We start from the raw sequence: 22,465 nt of genomic DNA on the forward strand, positions 1-22,465 counted from the left end.
AACCTTTCTTGAAAATCTTTAGTGTGATCTTGAGCTGTATCAGTAGTATACACCCAATGACAACTATGGAGCCTCCCTGTATGACAAATTACACAGATTTAAGACAACATGATTATATAAAAGTACACAGGAATAATATACGATTTAATGCTGAAAACGTCATTCTATTCAGTATATTATTCCTGTGGTGGATACCTCTGTCACAACTCCAAAGTGTTAGTATTATTTCATTTCATTTCATTTTCATTAAGTCAATTACAACACACATAGTTTAATTTTCCATAATTCCTTTATTTAGACTTATATTTTCTAATTTTGGGTGCACACATTTTAGTTAATCTGACTTATACTTGTTCTTTTTTTTTTCATTTGAGTGGCCAGGAGCACGATTTAGTTAATTTTGCTAAGTTTGTTTAAGGTCGCTTTATTATCACTTATTATTTTCGGTATTATAATTATTTGCCTTACTTACTGATTAAGTTAGTACTTTTAGTTGATTATTTAGTGTAATTCTCCCTTCTTGTGTTGAGTTTTAGTTGGCCCTCATGCATTTAAACACCCCTGTTCTTTGTCTGTTTGGGTTAGTTTTGTTCTGTTCAGTTTTATTTAAGTTACTTTTTGGTTAATGATTTACATAATTTGAGTCTTTGTTAAATTACTTTTTTTTTTTTTTACTTTATTAAATTTTAACTTTCTGTTTGGTCCACTACAATTCCATAGTATCAAAATCTAGTTTTGTGACAACACTAGTATACAGTCAACCTGCTAACCTTGTAGTTAAAGCTGCTCTATGTAACTTTTCTGGTGGAGGATCCATCACCTGCTTAGTCTAGAATGTTCCACACTAAATCATTATACTTACCTATATATCACTTATTTCACAATATGTTTTTATGGCTCAAAAATACCTTGAAAAACTTGTATCTTCATTGTGAAGGGGCTTGCCTCTCAACAAATCTGACCTGTAATTTGGCCTGGTGGCATCACTTGCTTATCTGTCTCCTCGTCTGTCTCCAAGGCAGTACAAAAGTTGCATGTATGGGAAACACTGTGTACTATAGTGTTGTGGTGGTCTATTCAAAGTAAGTCATGTGAGTGTAACTGTGGCCCAGCTGTAAGTCTATTATAAGAAGCACTTGTACTTAACAAATAATGGACCGGTTTACGGACCCTGTGGCGAGATTCAAACTGTGTACCAACAAGACCTGTCACGACAATCACTATGACAACACACACTGTCAATAAATAAATTAACATACATTTCTGGGGAACAGTATTTATTTGTGTTTATTATCCTTGTACTAGAGGGAGTTGTTTTTTGTTCTTGTAGTTTGTGAACATTTGAGCTGTTAAGGTTTAAAATTATTCATATCTACTGTATCATGCATTATAGATACGTATTATAGACTAACTCTATACATTTTATGCTATTTATTTTTGCAGCTCATGTTTCATTTACAACTATAGTTCACTTAGAAAAGGGTTTATGGGGATTATCCTGATTTAGCGTTATTTTGACTGTAATATCAGCAAAGTTACCAATATAACATGCATAAAATTTTGATCTTGTGACTGGCCTATAAACAACAATAAAGAAACACACAGAGGACAAAGGACAAAAATGATCAAAAATTAACAAATAAGACAAAAAATGAACAAAAAAGATAGTATTATGATTAGTGCATTAGTTTTGTTTAATTTCAGTAAGACATTTTTCTACAGATTAGCAAATAGAATAAAAGACTTACTGTTCCAATGGCCTTTTTGTCACACATAATGATTTGTGCAAGTGTAATTTGCTAGAACTCATATGATCAAGTCTAAGCTTCAACGTTTATCTTCATAACAGACTCGGTGCTGTTTAAGTCTTTCAATGATTGTCTATAACTTACTTTTAAAATGCCAGTTGGCTTGCTTTTTTCTTTTTTTAAAATTTTAAATCAGCAAACAGCAGTTTAAATTCTAGACTTATTTTTGTCAATTGACTTGAAATAAAAGTAAAATACATAATACTACTATAATGAATAACTGTACAATCAAACTCATTCACCATATTAAATAGTGATATACCTAAACAACTTCTGTATCAATTCTAACATTGGTAAGTTTGAGCTACTGTGACCAAGTAATTTCTCTCATACAGTCATGTAGGCATTTACCAGGATCTCCATCTTGCAGAGGCAGGCCAGCTCCCTCATGTCTCTGAATGGCTGCAGCAAGAACTGGAAGAAGGTTGTCGCCACGGTGACCAGGTCATGGTAGGCATCATCCTCTTGTTGGTAAATGTCGAGTAGAGCCACCATCCTGTCTGCCGCAGTATGGCTCTGCAGCAACTGGAGAGAATATGGATGTAAGAAGGGAGCAAATAAGAGACTAGAGCTAATTTAGAAGGCGGTGGAAATGTGTACTCAAATAAAAGTACAATTACATTACTACTAAAGGTATTATATATTATTAATTTGTCATACAAATTCAGCTTTAACCTCCTGTCATTAATCACTTTCCACCCTGCTACTGTGATATTAGTTTACTTATTACATCGACAAAAAAGTCATATCCAAGATATTTAACATTAAACCTGGACAAAATAGCATTACTGAATTACTGATCTGCTTTTAGTAGTGAAAATTATAAATGATGATTATGAAAATCATGGACAGCATTTTCCACAAAAGGAGCAGGGATCAGTTTGGAAATAACAGAAGACACAATGGGCCACCTGTGACTCTAGTGTGAACTGTTGTTGTGCCCTTTGGCAAGACACTTTACTTGCTTTGCTTAGTATGACTATGGGGAGTGAGTGATAGGTGGTGGTGGGCATAGATTGGCCTCACTTCCATCAGTCTAAAGCAACTACATAAGACAAATGCATTATTATACCTTGACCTTGACTAATTCTGAAATAGTGATACAGAAAAAATGTTTCTAGGTGCTATTTTTATTACAGAGTATGTAATTAAGCATGTAGAAATCCATTAACTCTTCACATATTATAACTACAACAATCTATAACTTCATTTCAGTTGTTTCAAAATGCCTTTTTATTGCATTTTCAGAATATCTGTCATTGTTTCTAGTTTTTATAAATTAATTCTAATGCACAAAGCTGTGCATGTATAAGTTGTGTTTTTTCTTCTTCTTCTTTCTTTTCCCCTTTGTTTTGTATTATATTTCACTTTGCCACTGTTGTCTGCTGTTAACTCGTTGATCTAAAAAAACAATATGATGCATCTCAAGGGGTTATTCCTCTTGATAAACAAATGTCATACACAAATACATGCACATTATCATTCATGGGACCCTGATTCTAGTCATTGGATGATTTCTACACCTGTTCACCTGGTCCACCTGCCAGTCTCACCTGTCGCAGTTCACTTTTGGCACGTGACATCTCCTCCTGCATGCTCTTCTTCTTAAACTCCTGCAGATTTTCAAAGTAATCCTCCACATCTTGCTCATTTTGGGAAAACAGTGTATCTAGGACTATTTTGCGTCCACAGACATCAATGGCCATGCTAAAATATTTCTCCAGTTTTCTGCACGGCGTGTCAAAGTCCCTCTCATCTTCATCATCTCCTGTGGTCACTCTTCGGCTCAGGAAAAGCAAATCCCAAATATTTCCGTCTTCAAACTCCGACAAATCCGGGAAGGAGTTGCCTAAAACATCTGCGACACACGAAAACTGTTGATGTATGTTTTTTAAATCGTTTACAGAGAAAAGACCAGCCCAACTCATCTGACAATCCTCTGACACTTCAGCTTTGCGTCTCTGCCTTTGCAAAGTCCGATTGTGACAAGTGACAGCGAACTTTCCCTCGATCACGCTCCATTGTACAATAAAACCAAGTTTAAACGTCTCGGTTTCCTCAAATATGTTGCTTTTCACCGCCACCCATCCGTCCAAGCTGTCCATACGCTCACAATCAACGTTATTCATCTTAAAAACATTGGATTTCTAGCAGCTGCGGAAAAGGAGCTGGCTCTGTTTACAACGTCCGCCATTTGCATGACGTAGAAAGCGTTCACGGACTATGTTACTGTCAGAAATTATAATACTTCGTTGATATGCATACAAATGTCTTATTCTTTATTTCTACATCTAATCTATCTTAATAATAAAAATATACAAAATAACTTACATAAGCTTACATAAATATTTTAGTAAGATGATTAAATGAGGAAAAATATATAAGTGGCATGAATATATAATGTTTTTGTGAAACTTACAAATTGTTTCGATTCTCTCGGAAGGCACCACAATGACAGCTCCCAAGGTTCAACTTTAACCTTCAAATCACATGGTTGGGAAAGTCCCACATCTTTCATCACAGTGACTGAGTTAAAAATCAAAATTAACAAAATAACTTGTTTGCCTCCCTTACATTAAAGCATTAAAACATTTCAATTACACTTTTTACATGCCATGTTGAGTTTATGATTTATTCACAAAAATTAAATAATACTTTTTATATTAGCATCGTATAGTATTCAGTTGGATTTATACCGTTACCATAAAAATTTAAACTATAAATAATACTTTTTGTTTATTTTTTTATGTTTTTTAATCGGAAGGTTCATACTCACATTGCCCCCTCCCTCTCACAGCTGCAAACAGTGAAGGTGAGCGTAGCGGGGCAGATTGCACAGGTCAGGTGCAGACTGGAGAAAAATAACCATATCATTTGCGAACATGAAACTTTTCTCTGTCGCTTTGACTTTGTTAACTTCCTCGGTGGCTTTTTACTTTTATACACCCCTACCTGATGGCATACGGGAGCCAAAGAAGCTGATGCTGCTGGATGCAACTTTCAAAACAGTCTCGAAATTTGTAAGAATAAATACTTTTTGTGGATTTTGTTTTATTTAAATATATTGAACTATATAAGCAGGATGAATGTACCTTAAATATGGCACAACACAATTGTCAGTCATTCAGAAGCTGTGGACTTTGGTTTTACTTAGGTTAATTATTAAAATAAATTTTGTGGCTCATGCACGTGGCAATTCAGCCTGTGCTATTTAATAAAAAGTAACACTTATCATTAAATAAATGCAAAATAGATAGTTTAATACTATATTGTGATTCATTCAGCCTACATTTCCGTAGAGACCTCCAGAACAAAAGTTATATAGTGCACCTTTGACCAAAAGTGTATTATTAAATTCACTTTTGTCAAACAGCTCAAATGATCACAGATTATTTTATTTTAGACCCATCTTTTATTTGTTTGTGCACAGGCCGCTCTGAAGCAGCAACTTGGCTTTGGTCATCCCATTAGGACCATAAGAACATTCAGAGAGACCCTCCTCGAGTCTGACGCCGGGGAAGACTTTGTCCCTGGAGTTAAAGTGACTGATGTGTCTTTCTCTGGAGTCCCAGTTCGAGTGTATGAAACGTCTGGGGGAGGGGGAAGTCTGCGGAGGGGGCTGCTGTATTTTCACGGAGGAGGATGGGCTCTGGGCAGTGCAAGTAAGTAAAAATCTGAAATGTTATAGAAATGGATCATTTGTAAAGATTAATTATTTTTAGGATGTGTTCATTCTTGCAGAATCTCCACTTAAAAACTATGACCAAATTGAGACTAAACCTAGAACTATACCAGGACTTGGACAGGATTAAACCAAATCTACTTGAGGACTCAAACTAGGCCTAAATCTACACCTTTAGTAAGGGACACAGAGGTCAAAGTTGTCCAAAAATCATTAAAACAAGTATAAAAAGTATAAATTTTAACAGGTATCAATACTGAAAAAAATCGTTATAAACTTGTCTTGAGTATATTTTATCTATTTTAGAGCAAGTTTGTATTAAAGAATTATCATTATTTTGTGTTGAAAATGACATACTACTGTATAAAAAATTGTTTGGGTTTTTCTGTTTTTGTTTTTTTTTCATGTTGGTTTTGGTTTCGAACAGACTTATGGTTCAGTTTCAGATTGTTGCAAAGTGAAAGGTGTTTTATAAAAGTTTAGTAACACTTTATAATAACTACAACTTATTTAGCCTTTATAAAGCATGAACAAAGACTTAATTAATAATGAAGAAATACATTATTAAGGCTAAATAAGGTGTAGTTATAATAAAGTGTTCCCAAATCTTTCTTTCTTTTGTCAGAGAAAGGTTCATACGACAAACTCACCAGGATGATGTCTGCGGAGCTCAATGCTGTAGTCGTCTCTGTGGAGTGAGTAGTGTTAATATTAACAAGACACTTGTACATACATTATGTGCACTTGGAATTAGAGTGGCCACTAGAGGCATGCACACACTCAGTTCAGACAAGAATGCTGCACATGTACCTAGTTTGCACTAAACTTGACATTTTGATATCATTTGATAGCAAAAATGTAGATTTGAATCAGACTTAAAATAGCCTGAAACAAGTATGTACAAATTTGAAAAGCCACTGTTAAGTAGTTTTTGGTATATCATCAATTATATTTTTTACTTTTTTTATCATAATTGTATAGCCATGTTCCTCCTGATGATATTTTCTTGTAGATATCGTCTTTACCCAGAGGTGCAGTTCCCTGAGCCGTACTTGGACTGTCTCGCTGCAGTAAAATACTTCCTGTCTGAGGAGGTTTTGTCCAAATACTCAGTGGACCCTGAGCGAGTGGGAGTATCTGGAGACAGCGCTGGGGGCAACCTGGCTGCAGCAGTGGCTCAAGAGGTGCACAGATTACACTAAATATATGATTAGATAATTATTATATTTATTGGTGACTTTCAAATTGTAGAATGTGATAATGTCGTACTCCCAGATGAGGGGCAAATATCGTATTCAAATGTAAAGCCTGGTAATTACAGATATAAGAAAAGAAATTACTAGGGGTGTAACAATATAAAAGTCTCACGATACAATATCATCATGGTATGAACCTCACGATATGATAGTTATTGCGATATCGTAGGAAAGCTCACGATATGGTGGGGACGCTCACGAGTAGGCAAGGCAAGGCAAGTTTATTTGTATAGCACAATTCGTACACAAAGTAATTCAAAGTGCTTTACAGAATAAGAAATACATTAAAATAATCATGAAGATTAAAATTAAAAAAGAGAGACATAAATTGGAGAGAAGAGTGCGGAATTGAAACCTTTCAGTTATATGCACAGTTAAACAGAAATGTTTTGAGCCTGGATTTAAACAGCGTCACAGAAGAGGCCTGTCTCACATGTTCAGGAAGACTGTTCCAGGTTTTAGCTGCATGAACCTGAAACGCTGACTCCCCTTGTTTAGTCCTGACTCTGGGCACCAGCAGGAGGCCGGTCCCTGAGGTCCTCAGAGTGCGAGATGGTTCATATGACACTAACATGTCACAGATGTACTTTGGTGCTCGGCCATGGAGAGACTTGTACACAAGCAGAGCTGCTTTAAAGTCTATTCTCTGAGGCACAGGAAGCCAGTGCAGAGACCTGAGCACAGGACTTATGTGCTCGTACTTCCTAGTTCAAGTAAGGACCCGAGCTGCAGCGTTCTGGATGTTCTGCAGCGTCTCACAGCTCGTTTGGAGAGACCAGTGAGCAGACCATTACAGTAGTCTAACCTACTGGAGACAAACGCATGGATAAGTTTCTCCAAGTCTGCTTTAGACAGTAAACCTTTGATTTTTGCGATGTTTTTTAGATGGTAAAAGGCTGCAGATGTTATTGATTTGATGTGGCTGTTAAAGTTCAAGTCTGAGTAGGGATGTAACAATATCCAAATCTCTCTGTACGATATTTTCACAATATACATCTCACAGTACGATATTTATTTATTTTGTGGAAGCTAACAAAACTGTTAATATGCTACTTTTTTTTGAGTAAATTGCCTTGGCAAGACTTAAGAACTAAAACTTAAAAGTGCTTAGAACTGTTATTTCTTCATGAAGTCTACACTAAAATGGAGCAAAGGATCATGGTCTATGTAGTTCCTTCTGTTTTTTTAGCTATTGCTGCATGATGAACTCTTAATTTAAGCAAAGAGACTTGCAATTTGATAAATTGTGATGGTCCACGATATTATTGTTAGAACTCATGATATTTCGATTATTGTTACATCCCTAGAAATTACCTGTCCTGTATCTCCATTAAATGTTTTAGGCCCCTAGGATCTTTGAGTGAACCCAACCAAAAAAATACAACAACAAATGTTAGTGAGAAGAAACATCAGCAGTTTTTGAGTGTTCACAATTTTTGAAACTGTAGATGCAATGTTTTGAAATCCATATAGAGCAGAGTTATAGAGCAGTTTAAAGCTCTTACTTGAGATCAGACTTTGTGAATGAAAATATATTTAATGTTACTATGACATAAACAGCCAATAGCCATCTTACTAAAGCTTAAATCTTAATTATGTTCATTAATATCCCTACTAGCATTAAACTTGCTCTGTTTAATCGCAGATCTCCCAAGACTCCAGTGTGAGTGTGAAGCTCAGTGTTCAGGCTTTGGTTTACCCTGCTCTACAGGCCCTGGACTTTAACACACCCTCCTGTCTCCAAAACCACAACATCCCCATTCTCTCCCGCTTTGCCCTGGTGCAGTTCTGGATTCAGTATCTCGGAGCAGATCTCTCTCTGAAGGAACAGTTTTTATCCAACCAGCACAGCGGTCTAGAGCAGCCTCTCCTCAGCCCTGAGTTAAGAGCACGATTTAACTGGACTCTGCTCCTCCCTCCAGAGCATCAGAAGAACCACACACCGGTTGTAACAGACAAAGGATTGGAAGGAATTTTGGAAAAAGTCCCAGGATTCTTGGATACCCGTGCTTCTCCTCTTTTGGCCAGTCCAGATGTGCTATCCAAATGTCCAAAAGCGTATATTATGACTTGTGAGTTTGACGTGTTGAGAGACGATGGTTTGATGTACACGAGGAGATTACAAGACGCTGGGGTCCAGGTCACAAATGCACACTATGAAGATGGCTTTCACGGCTGCTTTAGTATGCTCTTCTGGCCCCTGGAGTTTGATGTGGGGAAGAGGGCGTTTAAAGACTATATCAGATGGCTTCAGGACAATTTGTAGAAGACTGTGAAGACTGTCTGTTAAGACCTGCCATGATTAAAAAAAAACATACAGTAAAGGCGTTAAACGATAATATTGAAACTACTTTAAAATAGAGATTAACAATAATGCTAGAATAATCCCAGTAAACCCTTTTTAAATACACATTATCATTAAAAGATATGGTCTGCAAACATAGCAGAATCAATCAGTGATTAACCATAAAGTCATTTATTCAGCAGCTCAAATATTATTGTATTACAACAAAAATGGAAACTAGCTATTTAGTTATAATCTGGTGCTGTAGATCTGTTTTTAGTTTTGACTTAATGTCTCTGTATATTGTCGCTTTAAATAAAGACTTAACAAAAATACCCCAAATCTCCCCACTTTTGCAAAGTAAATGTACCCATGATAAGTATTGAGCTCCAAAATAAATTGTCAGCTATCATGTATTGGCAAATATCGGAAATGGGGCACAACAGTGAGACAAATTTTGGATATTGGTGCCTATTCAAAAAAATCCACCATTTCTACGTTTGTGCACCTTTTATTATTTCATACAATCACCTTTTTGTCCAATTCGCCTGCAGAAACACCTGAGTCACTCCTGCTCTTGCTGAGTCATATCAGTAGGTCATATCATGTGTTGACTTTTTCATTAACAATAATCAAATTATAGTGTTGCACAAAAAGTAATGGACCTTGAAGTTCCACACAAAATAGCAGAAATATTTCCTTTGTATTCTTGTTCTTGTTTCAGTATTTCAAAATTTGTCACTACAAGCTTAATTTCTGTGCATTTTTAACTGATTCCTTTCACAGCTTTTATAGGCCTATAGATATTATGCTCTATTTTCTTCTTTAACTTTAAAACAACAATAATTTTATAAAAATATTTTATGCTTTTTTTCCAAGTAAAACTATCAGATACAAGTTTTAAATTATGAACATTGTAAATCTCAGTATAGATGTAAAATGATTTAATTCAAAACAGCAGAAACAGCTGACTATATGTGCATTTTTTTTTGTTTTGTTTTGGGGTTTTTTTTTTTTACATTTTTGTATAATCCAAAGTCTTTTCAAACAGTTGTGGGTGTGTGGGGACTTTAGGGGATAAGTGCAAACAGTGCATGCTCAAGATGCAGGACAATACAAGATTTCATGCATGTTTAAGATCATGATTTAGGAAAACTACTGTAAATTGGTCAGTAATGTAGATCTGTAGATGCCTCGAACAACAAAAACATCCTCATAATTTCACATATCAATAAATTTGTTCAAACTTTGCTTCATTTTCCCGCTTCATATGTAAACCTATCTGAGTGTGTCCCTTGCAGGCTCCTGTACCGCTGGACATGCCTGAGGACATTTGAGGAGCAGCTGGTCTCTGTCTATTTCTGTCCCGGGCCTGAAGAGCTACAGTGGGTCAGTCTGTGGACACTGTCAAACTTCAGTAAAAATCAGCGAGAGAATGGCCTTCCTCTGAATGAACCAGGTAAATAACTACAATATTTTAGGTGTTTAAAGGTGCGTTGTGTAACTTTTCTAGTGGAGCTTCGGCAAATGTTTCACAGTATGACGTTAAACCTTTCAATCTTCATGGAGACTAAACCAGACCGAGTTACAGGTCAGATCTGTGGAAACAAAACCCGTTCACAGTCAGAATGCCTGTTTTTCTGGGTATTTTTGAGCTATAAAACCACCTGTAATTGAATAAATGTAAAAAAAAAAAAGCTGTTTAATGTCCTATTGTGGAACATTCCAGCAGAACATATCCACAGAAACAAGCAGGTGACGGACCCTCCACCAGAAAAGTTACACAGTGCACCTTTAAGTACATATTTGCATGTAACTGGAGCCGAAGCTGTTTTTAAATAAGTAGTGACAGAGACTTTTGTTTACTTTTTCACACTCAATCAAGTGTAATTCCTTTGGTGACTTTTTCAAAACAGTAAGTACAGATTTTACATTCTTCCTCCAGACTTCCTCCTCTGCTTGTTTCAATGATTTGTATAAAAGTGCACCAAAACCTTAATGACCCCTGCAGGACATTCGCACTAACTAGATTTCTAAGTCAACAAGTAACACTTTTACTTTGATTTAACCCCCAAGTTAGAATTGATACATACTAAGTAACTCTCCTGTTTCTCTTGTAATGGTGTTTTTATTCACATAATCACAATCCGAGGGTGAAAAACAACTAAACAAGATTTAAAAAAACATATAATATAAAAAAATTCTGTCTACTAACTTACTAATTGGACTGAAAAAGGACCAGCCACAGCACCACTGAGCAAAACTGTAAACATAACACTGAATTTTTATATTTACTTGTTTGCTCTTTTCTTTTGTGTTCACTTTTTTATGTTGATTATGTTGTTTAATTAACACATTATGCATTATATTAAGCACTCCCTGCATTCTGTGATCTAGTGTTTTTTTTAAATGTGTTATTTATTGCGTTGTTTATTTATTTTATTCACAGCTGCTTTGTTGTGACACAAGTTGCTTTAAGTTTGACACTATCTAAAGCTGCACTATGTAACTTTTCTGGAGGTGGTCCTTCACTTGCTTGGAGACGAACAGGTTATTGTTTTACCTGGAATGCTCCACAGTATGGCAGTAAACATATCTATCTTGCATTTCTTCAAGTGTTTTTAGTTATCAGAAATGTAATGAAAAACATTTGCTCTTACTGTGAGTGGGCTCGCCTCTCCACAGATCTGACTGTAATGTGGATCGCGTCATGTGCTTGTCATACTGCAAAACATGTCTGGCAAAACAATAACAGCAACATAGAGACAAATAAGTGACAAACCGACCTCCTCAGAAGTTACACGGTGCCCTTTTAAATGAGACATAAATCATCATATTTGCCAAAATCTCTATTTATTTTCACTTTATTTAACCAATTTTGTAATACCTGGAGGTCCGAATCATACCCTGACTCCTCTCTGGTTTAGTCGACCTCCTCATGGACCTGTTTGAGATCCGTGGGGGGCGACTGGACGTGATCGAAGAAGAGTCAGAGCATCCAGACTTCAGCCGAGAGTCCTTCCACATGGAGGGTCCTGGTGTGGGGGGGCAGGGCGGAGGAGCCGCCCAGGGCCACAGGGGGACGCTGCAGCGATTCTCTGTGGACACAAACGATTCACTACGATTTGAAGCCTGTGATACTCCATCTCCAACCAGGGCGGACGACGGGCAGGATGATGTGTTCAAAGACGTGGAGGTAGGGTCTGGAAATGGGAGACATAAAATAGTTGTGGTTCTGTGGTAGTGGTGGGAGATATTACCAAAAAACGCAGATCAAAACTATAAAAAATCTGACTGGGCTATAATCTTCTAAACTGTGCCATAAAGGGATGTTTCTACTATTTTTAGATAATTTTACTTCACTTTTTCTGCTGTTAATTCTTGTCAATATCACTTGCCCCTGTGGTGGGCTAGTCTCTGGTTTTGTCATGATTTAGCATTTTCATAGACTGGGTTGTGTATCAGATTTTTGGAATTTTATTTATGTATTTCGTAGAATGAAAATGATGAGATCCGTAACAAGCTCCAGGAAAAAGTTACAGAGATGGAGAACTTTGCCGGACATTTGGAGGAAATCTTTCTCACTGTGGAGGTAAAATTGTGATTATTATGTGTTATATAGTTCACCTCTAATATTGCACCTTGTAACCTGAACTGAACCTGGAATAGAACAGGACTAAACCAAGTCTACATCTGGACTAAACAGCACTTAAACCAGGATCAAACCAGGACAAGTGTGAAGTATCCATAATTGGAATAACAAACTAACTGTTCTTTCAGGAGAACTTTGGCCGTCGGGAGCAGCACCTGGAGCAGCATTATAATGATGTTCTTCAGACTCTGTCTCAGAGATACGACGACAGAGCGGCCGCTCTGGAGGATGAGAAGAAGTCCAAACTGGAGGCTCTGTACAGACAGCTGTTGGACTGTGGTCGAGCGCTGGACTCCTCCAAAGAGCTGATCGAGAGTGCGCAGGAAGTGCACCGTTGTCATGACAAGAGGCTGTTTCTCAAGGTCTGTGTCTGTGATCACTGGAGAGAGTAATAAAGTGCAGGGTACAGGATCATGACTTCATGTAATCATTACTCTTTTTTTTCTTTTTATCTGTTTTGGGTGCTGTGGCAGATGGTGATGCCCACAATCAAGAGGTAAACATCTTAAAATTTCCAAATATTGAAACATCTTTTTACACCCTCTATAAACTTGCTTCCTCTTGATCAGGATAGAAGACTTTGCTAAAGAGGACATGGACCTGACCCTCTCCACGTCTCTGGAGTTCTCCACACCGCTCTCAGATCTGTCTGATGTTAAAACCATGATGGACTCCATCAACGTCGTCCCAGGTTTGACACAAACTTCACTTCTGACCTATTTCTTCAGTATAAATACATTTTATCATTCATTAACTAACACTAACGTATTTAACTTGAACTAATTAATTGAAATTAATAAGAAATTCTCCAAGAAGGAGCGACACCCCGCAAAGTTACAGGTGAAAAGGTGAGCCCACTTACAGTAAGAAAGCAGGTGGCAAACTTACTAATATAGTCATATAATTCCCCTTCAAATACACGTGAGACATGAAAATATCTAAAGGTTTTATGGTTGGTGTAATATTATAGTTGAGAAAACATAAGGCATGTGAAGAATGAGATCGTAGGAGTTAAAGTTAGTTTAAACTCCCTCTGTGATTAATCAGTTACTAAAATTCATCGGCCAGTTATATTAATCTACATCATTATTACTTTTTTGTTGTGATTTCAGCTCCGTCCGCTCCGGTCATAAACCCTCAGAGTCCAAACTCAGCCTCTCAGACATCTCTGCGTGTTTGCTGGAGCCTGTTTTCAGACGACACAGTGGAGTATTATGAGCTCTACTACCGCCCTGTCTTGGAGGACTGCCCCTCCAACGACTCCTCTGCCCCCCCAGGTAACACTCACCCATATTTACCTCATCTCCATCATGCTTTTAACTGTATGTTCTGTTTTTGTTATTTACCCCATGTTTAAATGTTGTTCCCGCATCATTTGGATAACTGAGAAACCCTGCATTGTCTTGCATTTGAGGCTTTAGTGCTCTGAAAATGTACATTTTGACTTACCCCCTATCCCCTCCAGAGCTCTGTACTTACTTGCAAAGATTCAAAAGCTTCAGACTCCGGGTCTTATATGTAGAATTAAAAATGGTCACATTATTCTAAAACAACAACCCATGTAATGTTTTTTTCTTTTTTTTTCCTTTTACTTTTTATTGTATTGCCATTATAATGTATGCATTAAAGGGTTGGGGCTTCCTCATATATATATTTTGAGGACTTTTTCCCATTCAAAAGATGTAATATTGTGTTTTGAATTGTTAATTGCTTTGGTAATGGCATAGGTCCTTTTTTTTACCCATGGATAGATATTTAATATGTTTATTTTATAATATATGCAATTTTTGGTATTTTACTTATATATTTTGACCATATCTGTGTTGTTTTTGCAGTGAATAAAGTGAAAGTGAAGGAGACTCACTGCACTGTGTCAGAGCTGCTGCCAAACGCTCAATACGAACTCTGGGTCACGGCCACCAACACGACCGGAATCAGCCCGGCCAGCGAGAAAGCCCTCTACATGACCGGTAATGACTAAATACTGAGACTAAACTAGGATTTGGCATGTTAAAATACACATTATACACATTACACATTATATTTTAAAGGTTCGCTGTGTGACTTTTCTGATGTAGGGTTTGCCGCCTGCTTGTCTTCATAGAAATTATTGTTTTGCCTTGGATGTTCCACTGTAAGGCATTTTATTAAATTACAAGTGTTTTAATTGCTAAAAAAATACCTTGAAAATTGGGCTGTGAGCAGGCCGTCTCTCCACAGATCTGACTTGTAACTTGCTTGATCGTGCCATGTCACACTGTGGAAGATTCAGGTAAAGCAATAATATCTCCATGGAGACAAAGAGGTACCAGAAAAGTTACAAAATGCACCTGTAAGTAGTACAATGTGCCACAAAATATTATCTTAAGACAGTGGAAATCTAATAATCACAATTTTCTAATGTGCTGGGTACCTCACAAAAGCCAGTTATTATTAGTGCTAATTCTTACTGGTCTGCAGCCTTAGAAATTAAATCAAAATCAAAATGATTTGGCTGCTACAAATTATACATACCGGTATTTTTTTCCAATTCTCTCCATTTAGAAGATTTTCTTAAAATTAAAATTTAACAAAACAAAAACACACAAACACTTTTACAAAGAGTTGCCCTTTTCTCCTTTGATCATTCATGTTTCAATTATAATTTCTTTTCATGCTCTTTTATAATCAGAATTACAAGAACTATACTTTCTACTTTAAAAAAATTTGTCATTTTCAAACAGCAATTATTCAGTGTATTTCTTGCCATTTTTTTTAAGCATTCAGAAGACATATTGTGCTTGTGTCTGCTATATAATAGTAATCTATGACACCTATAAATCATTATGTTATAATTTGGACATTTTAAATCTTAATATTTATCTAAAACAACTTAATAAAAGAAACAAGTCAGCTCATTTTCACATTAGAAAACTGTGGTGCCCAATGGGAGCTGACGTTGCCGTAAATGTCATCGTAACAAAGAGATGATTCCTATGTGACGATGCCGAACCCTACATGTATCACGGATTAAGAGAATAAAATTGGAGCTGAAAATAAGTGATAAACTCAAACATGCATGAATCACTCCAAATACAGCTTGGGCGAGTAAATGCTAAATGGTGAGGGGAAACAACTATAACATGGTAAAAAGCTCTAAAAAGTCCAATATTTTGTTTGCTAAATGAAATATCATATGCAAAGTCATGTTTTGTTTTGTCGGACAGTAACAGTATAAACCCGTCTCCCACAGTGCCCTGTCCTCCCGTCCTGAACCAGAGGGGGTACCTGAGCTGCCCCGAAGCCGCTCTGATCCGCTGGGAGTCAGGCAACACAAACCCGGTCGACTCGTACACCGTGGAGATCAGAGAACTGACCAGAGACGGATTGGAGAGTGACGTCAAAGAGTAAGATTAAAGATGCACTATGGAACTTGTCTCCTGCTTGTCTCCGTGGAGATGGTATTGGTTTGCCTGGAAGTAACGTAAAGCCTCAGTAAACTTATTTATCTCCATGAAGACAAGCAGATGACACCACTACGACAAGTCACAGGTCAGATCTGTGGAGAAGCAAGAACCCTCTCAGGAAAACAATTCATGTTTTTCAAGATATTTTTCTGCAATATGTTTTTACAGTGCAGTATCAAGACATTTACTTTCAAATTTTAGAAAAGTTTATAATGGACTGAGATATTACTGCCCATCCCAGATAAAAATAAATGCTATTTAGATACAGTAATTTGTCATAAAGATGGATTATATGACATACACTAAAAAGTTTTAGAACACCCTAATTTTTCCAGTTATTTATTGTATTTCAAGTCGTGCAAGTCCAATAAATAACTTGAAATGGTAGAAAGGTAAGAACTGAACAGCCAAAGGTTAAAAAAATATATATAAAAGAACAAAACACAAGTCCAAGCTCTGCCAAAACTACCTCAGGAAAAAAGAACAAGATGTTAAAACTTGAAAACATGGAGTGTCCAGCACAGTCTCCAGACTTAAATCCCATCAAGCTGGTTTGGGATGAACTGGACAGAAGAGTGAAAGCCAAGAAACCTACAAGTGCCACACATTTATGGGAACTTCTGCCCAGTCAGAACTTTCTGAAGAATATTTGATTTCTATTGCAAAAAAAAAATGCCATGAGTGTGTTCAGCTGTTATATCTGCCAAAGGTTGACACTTTCATGAATCAAAAGTTTAGAATATGTTTTGGTCAACTGTAAACAGTAAAAAACTGGAAAAATTGTGGTGCTCTAAAAACTTTTGATCATATAATGGGAAAGGGTAAATAAAAATAATAATTAATCACTATTTCACTATTTTTCCTGTAGTTTAGGATGTTTGTTGTGGATGCAGCTATTGGTTTAAAGACTCTAGGTATGGTGTCACACTCTTGGATAGGGGCAAGAGCCAGTATTTCCTAGTCTTAATTCACCAGAGCCAGTAACAAAGTATCTGGCGAGGGCTATTGTTCTTCATCGGTTTCTTACAGTCTTTTATTATTATTTTTCCTTGCAAATGATCGCGATCGATTTTGAGGGCCTGAACGTCGACGAAAAGTCCCTGGGTATCAGATCGACCAGTCCGGCCAAAAATTTGATAAAATGGGTGTCGCAACAGTGCCCAAAGTGACCCCAGTCAGCAGCGCCCCCTGGAAATTGCAAAAATTTAAACTATATGAACAGTCGAAAACCAAATTTTGACGCAGGCAAACGAAATTCGGGACAGGGCTAGAGATCAGTGAGACAAGCCCAAAGATGAATTGGAGCATGCCTCTATGACGAATAAGACGATGGCCGTATTGGATTAAAAATTTGCCGCCGTTTTAACTTGCGTGTCCTTAAAAAGATTCAAGTCCCTGGTGTTTGGTCCAAATGAGCTCAGATTTGCTATGTCACATCTACAGATTTGATATGTCACATTTACTCCTTAGCACGCCAGCGAAAAAACATGTTAATTTCCTGTTTGTTTGGTGACCTCTCATGGCCACAGGTATTTGGCCTAGAGAGCTCAAATTCAAATCACAATTGCAGCACAACTGAGCATTTTTCCTGGTTGGCCAGCAGGGGCACAATGACTCCTGAAAAACATTTGCATTATTTGCATTCTCAAACAGGTGCATTATGTAATTTGTCTGGTGGATGAGCTGTCAGCCTGGGCAGCTGTCAGGAAGTGAGGGTGGCATGTCGCATCCGTCACGAGTGCCCAGCGGTTGTGGCTTTAATTACCCTGTATTTTGCCATGAAATATACAAAAAGTAAATTTATAAATGTTGAACCTGATCATTTCTATTAGCCACTAGACTGAAGCAAATTTAAACAAAAAATCTGTATTTTAACTATATTATTTTTAGTTGTCCTCCCCTGTATTAAATAATATTGGACTGTAGAATGATGTCTTCTGAAACACACCAACAACAATAACTGTCAAAAAATATTTAAAAACAACAAACTGTGAAACTTCAAATTTGGAGAAAGTTTTAAATAATACTCAGTCTCTTTGTGTGCCTATAGGGAAGCACTGTACTGTATTCATGTTTATTATTGCCTCACTTTGTTTTGGTTTAAACTCTGAACATGAGTTTGTTGGGGCTCTAACCGTTACAGAGCTGCTGATTCAAGACACTTTGTCCCAGAAAATCTATATTTAGCCTCAGCTCCCGCGGCAATGCTCAACACAGCAGCCAATACTGTCCTTGTCACTGGGAATTAGGGTGAGGAAATCTGGGCTCATTAGTCTGAGGTGGTCTGCAATAAGTGATCTTCATTTATTTATATTGTCAAGGGTTGTGCAAAGGTTAAGACACGCATAATAAAAAAGTAGAAAGAACACAGGTGCTCAGTAGATCTACCAGTCATTAATTAAAATAAGGCCTAGTTCCATTCAGATTCAGTCTATGTGTCATTCTGTAACTGTTTAGTCCTCTGAAGGTACTTAAAGGAGCTGCAATCAAAGTCTCTGCAACATACAGGCTATTTCGCAATTCATAGGTATAAGTACTGAATCAATACTTAAAATAGCGATATCGTATATTTTAATTTGATGATAATTTTTTTTTTTTTGTATATTTTGCTAAATTATTTTGGGAAAGACCTACAATTGTGTTGCTTGTTTGGACAAAGTGAACTTGTTTATGCAATACATTTCCCATTTTCATTATTTTGATGAGTAAAAGGGGTGTTTTTCATGTTAACATTGTACAAACTTTGTGGTTTAATCAAGATTTTTAGTATCACAGCCATGATTTAGTCTGTTTTTTACTGAACTGTATTGAATTAGTTTGAACTATATCATATCAAATTATATTAAATCGCTGTATCAAAAAACATATTGTCATATCAGCAGCTTCTTAATGATACCCACTCGTAATCAGTAGTATAACTCTTTCCTAGTCTAATGAGGTTCATTTGGTCTTCTGATAATTTATGTTATTAGGTTATTTTTTCAGATCAAGAGTTTGTTTTTTTTTACTGCTCACTAACAGTCTTCCTCAGAGTGGTCACGTGATGTTGCTGTGACGTATCCGGTCAACTGATTTAAACAGGTTTTGGAGCCGTATTCCTACCTTCGAAGCAGGATGACAGCACCATCTGTAGTCTGACTTCCTCAGGATAATATCCCAGGTGTGTGAGAGTAAAAAGGCCCCCTCGTCCTGGTTTATGGTCCCATCCTGCCTCCACTGGTAGGAAGACAGTGCCGAAACCTGTATAAATCAGATAACTGGACCTGTCACAGCAACATCGCGTGACCATTCTGAAGAAGATCGTTAGTGAGTAGTCAAAACTGTCAGGTATGAAAACAAACTCTTGGTTTGAAAAAAAAAACTACTAAGATAACTCTTTCCTGTTGTGGATGTCATGTTGAGGACTTTTAACATAGACCCACAGTATATTTAGTTTAGGGTTAGGGTTTACAGCACTGACTCTAACTTCCTTATGATTTTTCTCACTTAAAGGTGCATTATGTAACTTTTTGGTTACCATCCGTTGACTGCTTTGTTATTGCTTTGTTTAGAGTGTTCCACGTTTTCTGTATGTTTTTGAGCAGATTGCAAACCCGTTCATCATAAAAGTTACATAGTGCCTCTTTATAGTTGCCCAAACTTTATGTATTGTATTTGTGTTTGTATTACCACTCATCTCTCCTGCCTTTGCTCTGGTGGTCCTGCAGGTCCATCGTGGCCGTCCCCTCCTGTCAGTGTCTGGTGCAGCTGCAGCCGGGACAGTCGTACGTGATCTCAGTCCGAGCTGTGAACATCGGGGGTCCCAGTGAGAGGAGCCGGGGTCTCACTGTCCACACCACAGGTCAGACCCCTGACATTACACACAGTTAGAAGTGAATCAGCTCAAGATTTGTGACTTGTAAGATTGTTTCAAATAAATGATTGTATTGTATTTTTTATTTGTGAAAGGGCAAAGCTTGTTAAAGGTGCACTATGTAACTTTTATTGTTCAGACATACCTAAAAATACATGCATTCTTATATTTTTACTCTTCAGTATAGATTATAAGATGATTGTGGTTCTTGCTTAACCCTTTTATTTGATCCTCTTGTGTGCAGGTACTTACTTCAGTCTGTTGGAGGAGTCGTCCCATCAGTGCCTATGCTTCTCTGAGGACATGCTCACCATCACTTATGGGTATGAGGACCCGCCCATCAGCGCCATGGCCTTCGATGACACAGGATTTACCAGGTAATTATTACCTCCGCCAAGGAGGTTATGTTTTTGCCGGCGTTTGTCTGTTTGTTTGTCTGTTTGTTTGTTTGTCTGTTAGCAACATAACTCAAAAAGTTATGTACCGATTTTGATGAAATCTTCAGGATTTGTTGGAAATGTGAAAAGGAAGAACTGATTTCATTTTGGGGATGATCTGGAAGAAATCCTGGATTCTGGATCACTTTGAAATTTTAGTTAACATTGTGGTAAATGGGGCCAAAAAATTTGTTTCTCAATATCTCGGTTAATTATTGACCAAACCCCATGAAATTTGACTCAGGGATGGACAATGGGATCCTCTTTCATATTCCAAAGGCTGATCCGGATCTGATCCAGAAGACTGATTTTATCGCAATTTATATAAAAAATGGGGGGGTAGTCCTTGGCGGAGGTCTGCGCTCTCTGAGTGCTTTTCTAGTTTACTATATTATGTATGAACTGTTTATTTGTAACTTATGTAACTATACCAATACATTGTTTAGAATATTTTTTTACAGGTTGTTTGAGCAAGCCATTCGAGTCATTCGAGAAGTCCTCTTTCTTTTTCAAGTCCAGATACATGCACTTACATACATCCTTGTGCCCTCTGCTGGCAACAGTGGTGTTTTTACTTGTTTTTATAGCTATAGCCTCAAATTATTTAGGTGTAGATATTGTGTTCAAAAGTATTTTCAAAAGCCTAAACAAATAATACTGGACTTTGTACTTGTTCTCCTCTTCTGGCCTCAGGTGTGTGGCGGTTCTGGGGGACCTGATCCCGGTCCGAGGGCTTCATTACTGGGAAGTGGAGGTGGATGATGAGACGGAGTACAGAGTGGGCGTGGCCTGTGAAGACACAGACAGGAACTCTTATCTAGGCGCCAACAGCACGTCCTGGTGCATGAGACACATCCTCACCCCAACACGGTAAAGCTTTCATATTTGTACCTATATTTACAGATATATATTTATACTGATTATGCACAAATTATTATTGATCTTAAGGGTCTATCATTGTCATTACCATATAATAAATAAAAAAATAAATAAAAATATGCAATTGGACAGGAGTGGAAAGAGTACTGTGAGTAAAAAGTATAGTTAAATGGTTAAAAATGTACTCAATTAAACAAATATTCTGCTAAAACTGTACTTCACGTTCTAGTTACTATTTAATTTTGAACCAATTTTGAACCATTATTTTAAATCAGTATTTTAGAAACAATAACATTCCACACTTACACACAAACTGAAATTGCTTAGTTTTTTCCCATTTTGCAATTTGATATTGATATAATTGTAGTAGTATTGAAGGAGGCAACTGATATTAAAGATTGGAATTAAGAGTTAAAGCAGGATTCACGGGGCCTTTGTGAGTGTTTGGTGTAGAGTTTTGGGTTGAGAAATATTACCAATCAAATACATACAACGTAATTCTTCATCCTCTTATTTGTAGACATAAATATGAATTTCTTCACAACGGCTGGAGTCCAGACTTAAGAATCACGGTGAACCCAGTCCGGATCGGAGTGGTCCTGGATTACGACCATGGGACCCTCTCTTTCTACAACGCTGACCTCAAGCAGCACCTCCATACTTTCTACTGTCACTTCAGCAGCTTTGTGCACCCGTGTTTTGGGCTGGACAACCCCGGCGAGCTCACCATCCACAACGGGATAGAGACCCCAAAGTTCACCTTCATCTGAGAGGACTGTTAATGCTACTGATCTACAGGACATCACTTAACTATGTTTTAATCATAGTGTATGGTTTTAATACATATTTGTATAGTACTTTCAATGACACTCAGATACATTTTATTTAAGCAAAATGTCAATAGTTTCTAGAAGCGTTTACGTCAGATATCTGGCCTCATACTGAATCAGTGCAATCAGAATTACAAATAAATTATGTCTTGTCCCAGATAAGACTTCAGATCCAGGCTGATGGTGGATCTGCATTTGGTGTTGGAACGCTTTAACGAATGACACTGGATGATCTTAAGCTGAATTTGAAAAACACAAGATAAAAGAATTTGTAATAAAAATTATTTTAAAACTATGGTCTGCCCTGTTCATTTCACTGTCAAGTAGGAAGTCATTTA

The 22,465-nt window shown here is 37.1% G+C and overlaps 3 protein-coding genes across 4 annotated transcripts in view; 2 read left to right on the forward strand and 1 right to left on the reverse strand.

The window, feature by feature from the left end:
- The window catches only part of LOC110172951 (WASP homolog associated with actin, golgi membranes and microtubules), a 31,361-nt gene extending 27,336 nt beyond the window's left edge, over positions 1 to 4,025 (reverse strand). The window contains exons 1-2 of the mRNA XM_020938913.2: positions 3,362 to 4,025; positions 2,160 to 2,333 (exon numbers count right to left, since the gene is read on the reverse strand). Coding sequence (XP_020794572.2) covers positions 2,160 to 2,333; positions 3,362 to 3,937 — 750 coding nt within the window. The 5' untranslated portion in view covers positions 3,938 to 4,025. The remainder of the gene's footprint in view (positions 1 to 2,159; positions 2,334 to 3,361) is intronic.
- Positions 4,026 to 4,426: 401 nt separating this feature from the next.
- LOC110172995 (neutral cholesterol ester hydrolase 1-like) lies at positions 4,427 to 9,365 on the forward strand. Its single transcript, XM_020938971.2, has 5 exons — positions 4,427 to 4,828; positions 5,239 to 5,470; positions 6,116 to 6,185; positions 6,503 to 6,674; positions 8,392 to 9,365. Exons 1-5 carry the CDS (start codon positions 4,691 to 4,693, stop codon positions 9,010 to 9,012), a joined length of 1,233 nt encoding a protein of 410 aa, XP_020794630.2. The 5' UTR covers positions 4,427 to 4,690; the 3' UTR covers positions 9,013 to 9,365.
- Positions 9,366 to 10,117: 752 nt separating this feature from the next.
- LOC110173044 (fibronectin type III and SPRY domain-containing protein 2) lies at positions 10,118 to 22,419 on the forward strand. 2 transcript variants are annotated; one of them, XM_055154651.1, is made up of 14 exons: positions 10,118 to 10,489; positions 10,916 to 10,945; positions 11,958 to 12,226; positions 12,527 to 12,622; positions 12,811 to 13,044; positions 13,156 to 13,178; positions 13,252 to 13,373; positions 13,795 to 13,959; positions 14,518 to 14,652; positions 15,915 to 16,068; positions 19,836 to 19,969; positions 20,226 to 20,358; positions 21,112 to 21,288; positions 21,818 to 22,419. In XM_055154651.1, exons 3-14 carry the CDS (start codon positions 11,969 to 11,971, stop codon positions 22,065 to 22,067), a joined length of 1,881 nt encoding a protein of 626 aa, XP_055010626.1. In that variant the 5' UTR covers positions 10,118 to 10,489; positions 10,916 to 10,945; positions 11,958 to 11,968; the 3' UTR covers positions 22,068 to 22,419. The 2 variants fall into 2 exon arrangements, with proteins under 2 accessions (XP_055010626.1, XP_020794674.1); XM_020939015.2 differs by lacking the exon at positions 10,916 to 10,945.
- The last annotated feature ends 46 nt before the right edge of the window (positions 22,420 to 22,465 follow it).

The sequence above is a fragment of the Boleophthalmus pectinirostris genome, unplaced genomic scaffold (assembly GCF_026225935.1).
Source record: "Boleophthalmus pectinirostris isolate CB_2022bp ecotype Guang Dong unplaced genomic scaffold, ASM2622593v1 HiC_scaffold_19, whole genome shotgun sequence".
Taxonomy (NCBI): Eukaryota; Metazoa; Chordata; class Actinopteri; order Gobiiformes; family Gobiidae; genus Boleophthalmus; species Boleophthalmus pectinirostris.

Coding starts and splice junctions, on each gene's coding strand:
- LOC110172995 (XM_020938971.2), top strand. CDS start 4,691: ATGAAACTTTTCTCTGTCGCTTTGACTTTGTTAACTTCCTCGGTGGCT. Junction 5,471..6,115: donor ATGGGCTCTGGGCAGTGCAA/GTAAGTAAAAAT, acceptor TTCTTTTGTCAG/AGAAAGGTTCATACGACAAA. Junction 6,186..6,502: donor GCTGTAGTCGTCTCTGTGGA/GTGAGTAGTGTT, acceptor ATTTTCTTGTAG/ATATCGTCTTTACCCAGAGG.
- LOC110173044 (XM_055154651.1), top strand. CDS start 11,969: ATGGACCTGTTTGAGATCCGTGGGGGGCGACTGGACGTGATCGAAGAA. Junction 13,179..13,251: donor GTGATGCCCACAATCAAGAG/GTAAACATCTTA, acceptor CCTCTTGATCAG/GATAGAAGACTTTGCTAAAG. Junction 19,970..20,225: donor TCTCACTGTCCACACCACAG/GTCAGACCCCTG, acceptor TCTTGTGTGCAG/GTACTTACTTCAGTCTGTTG.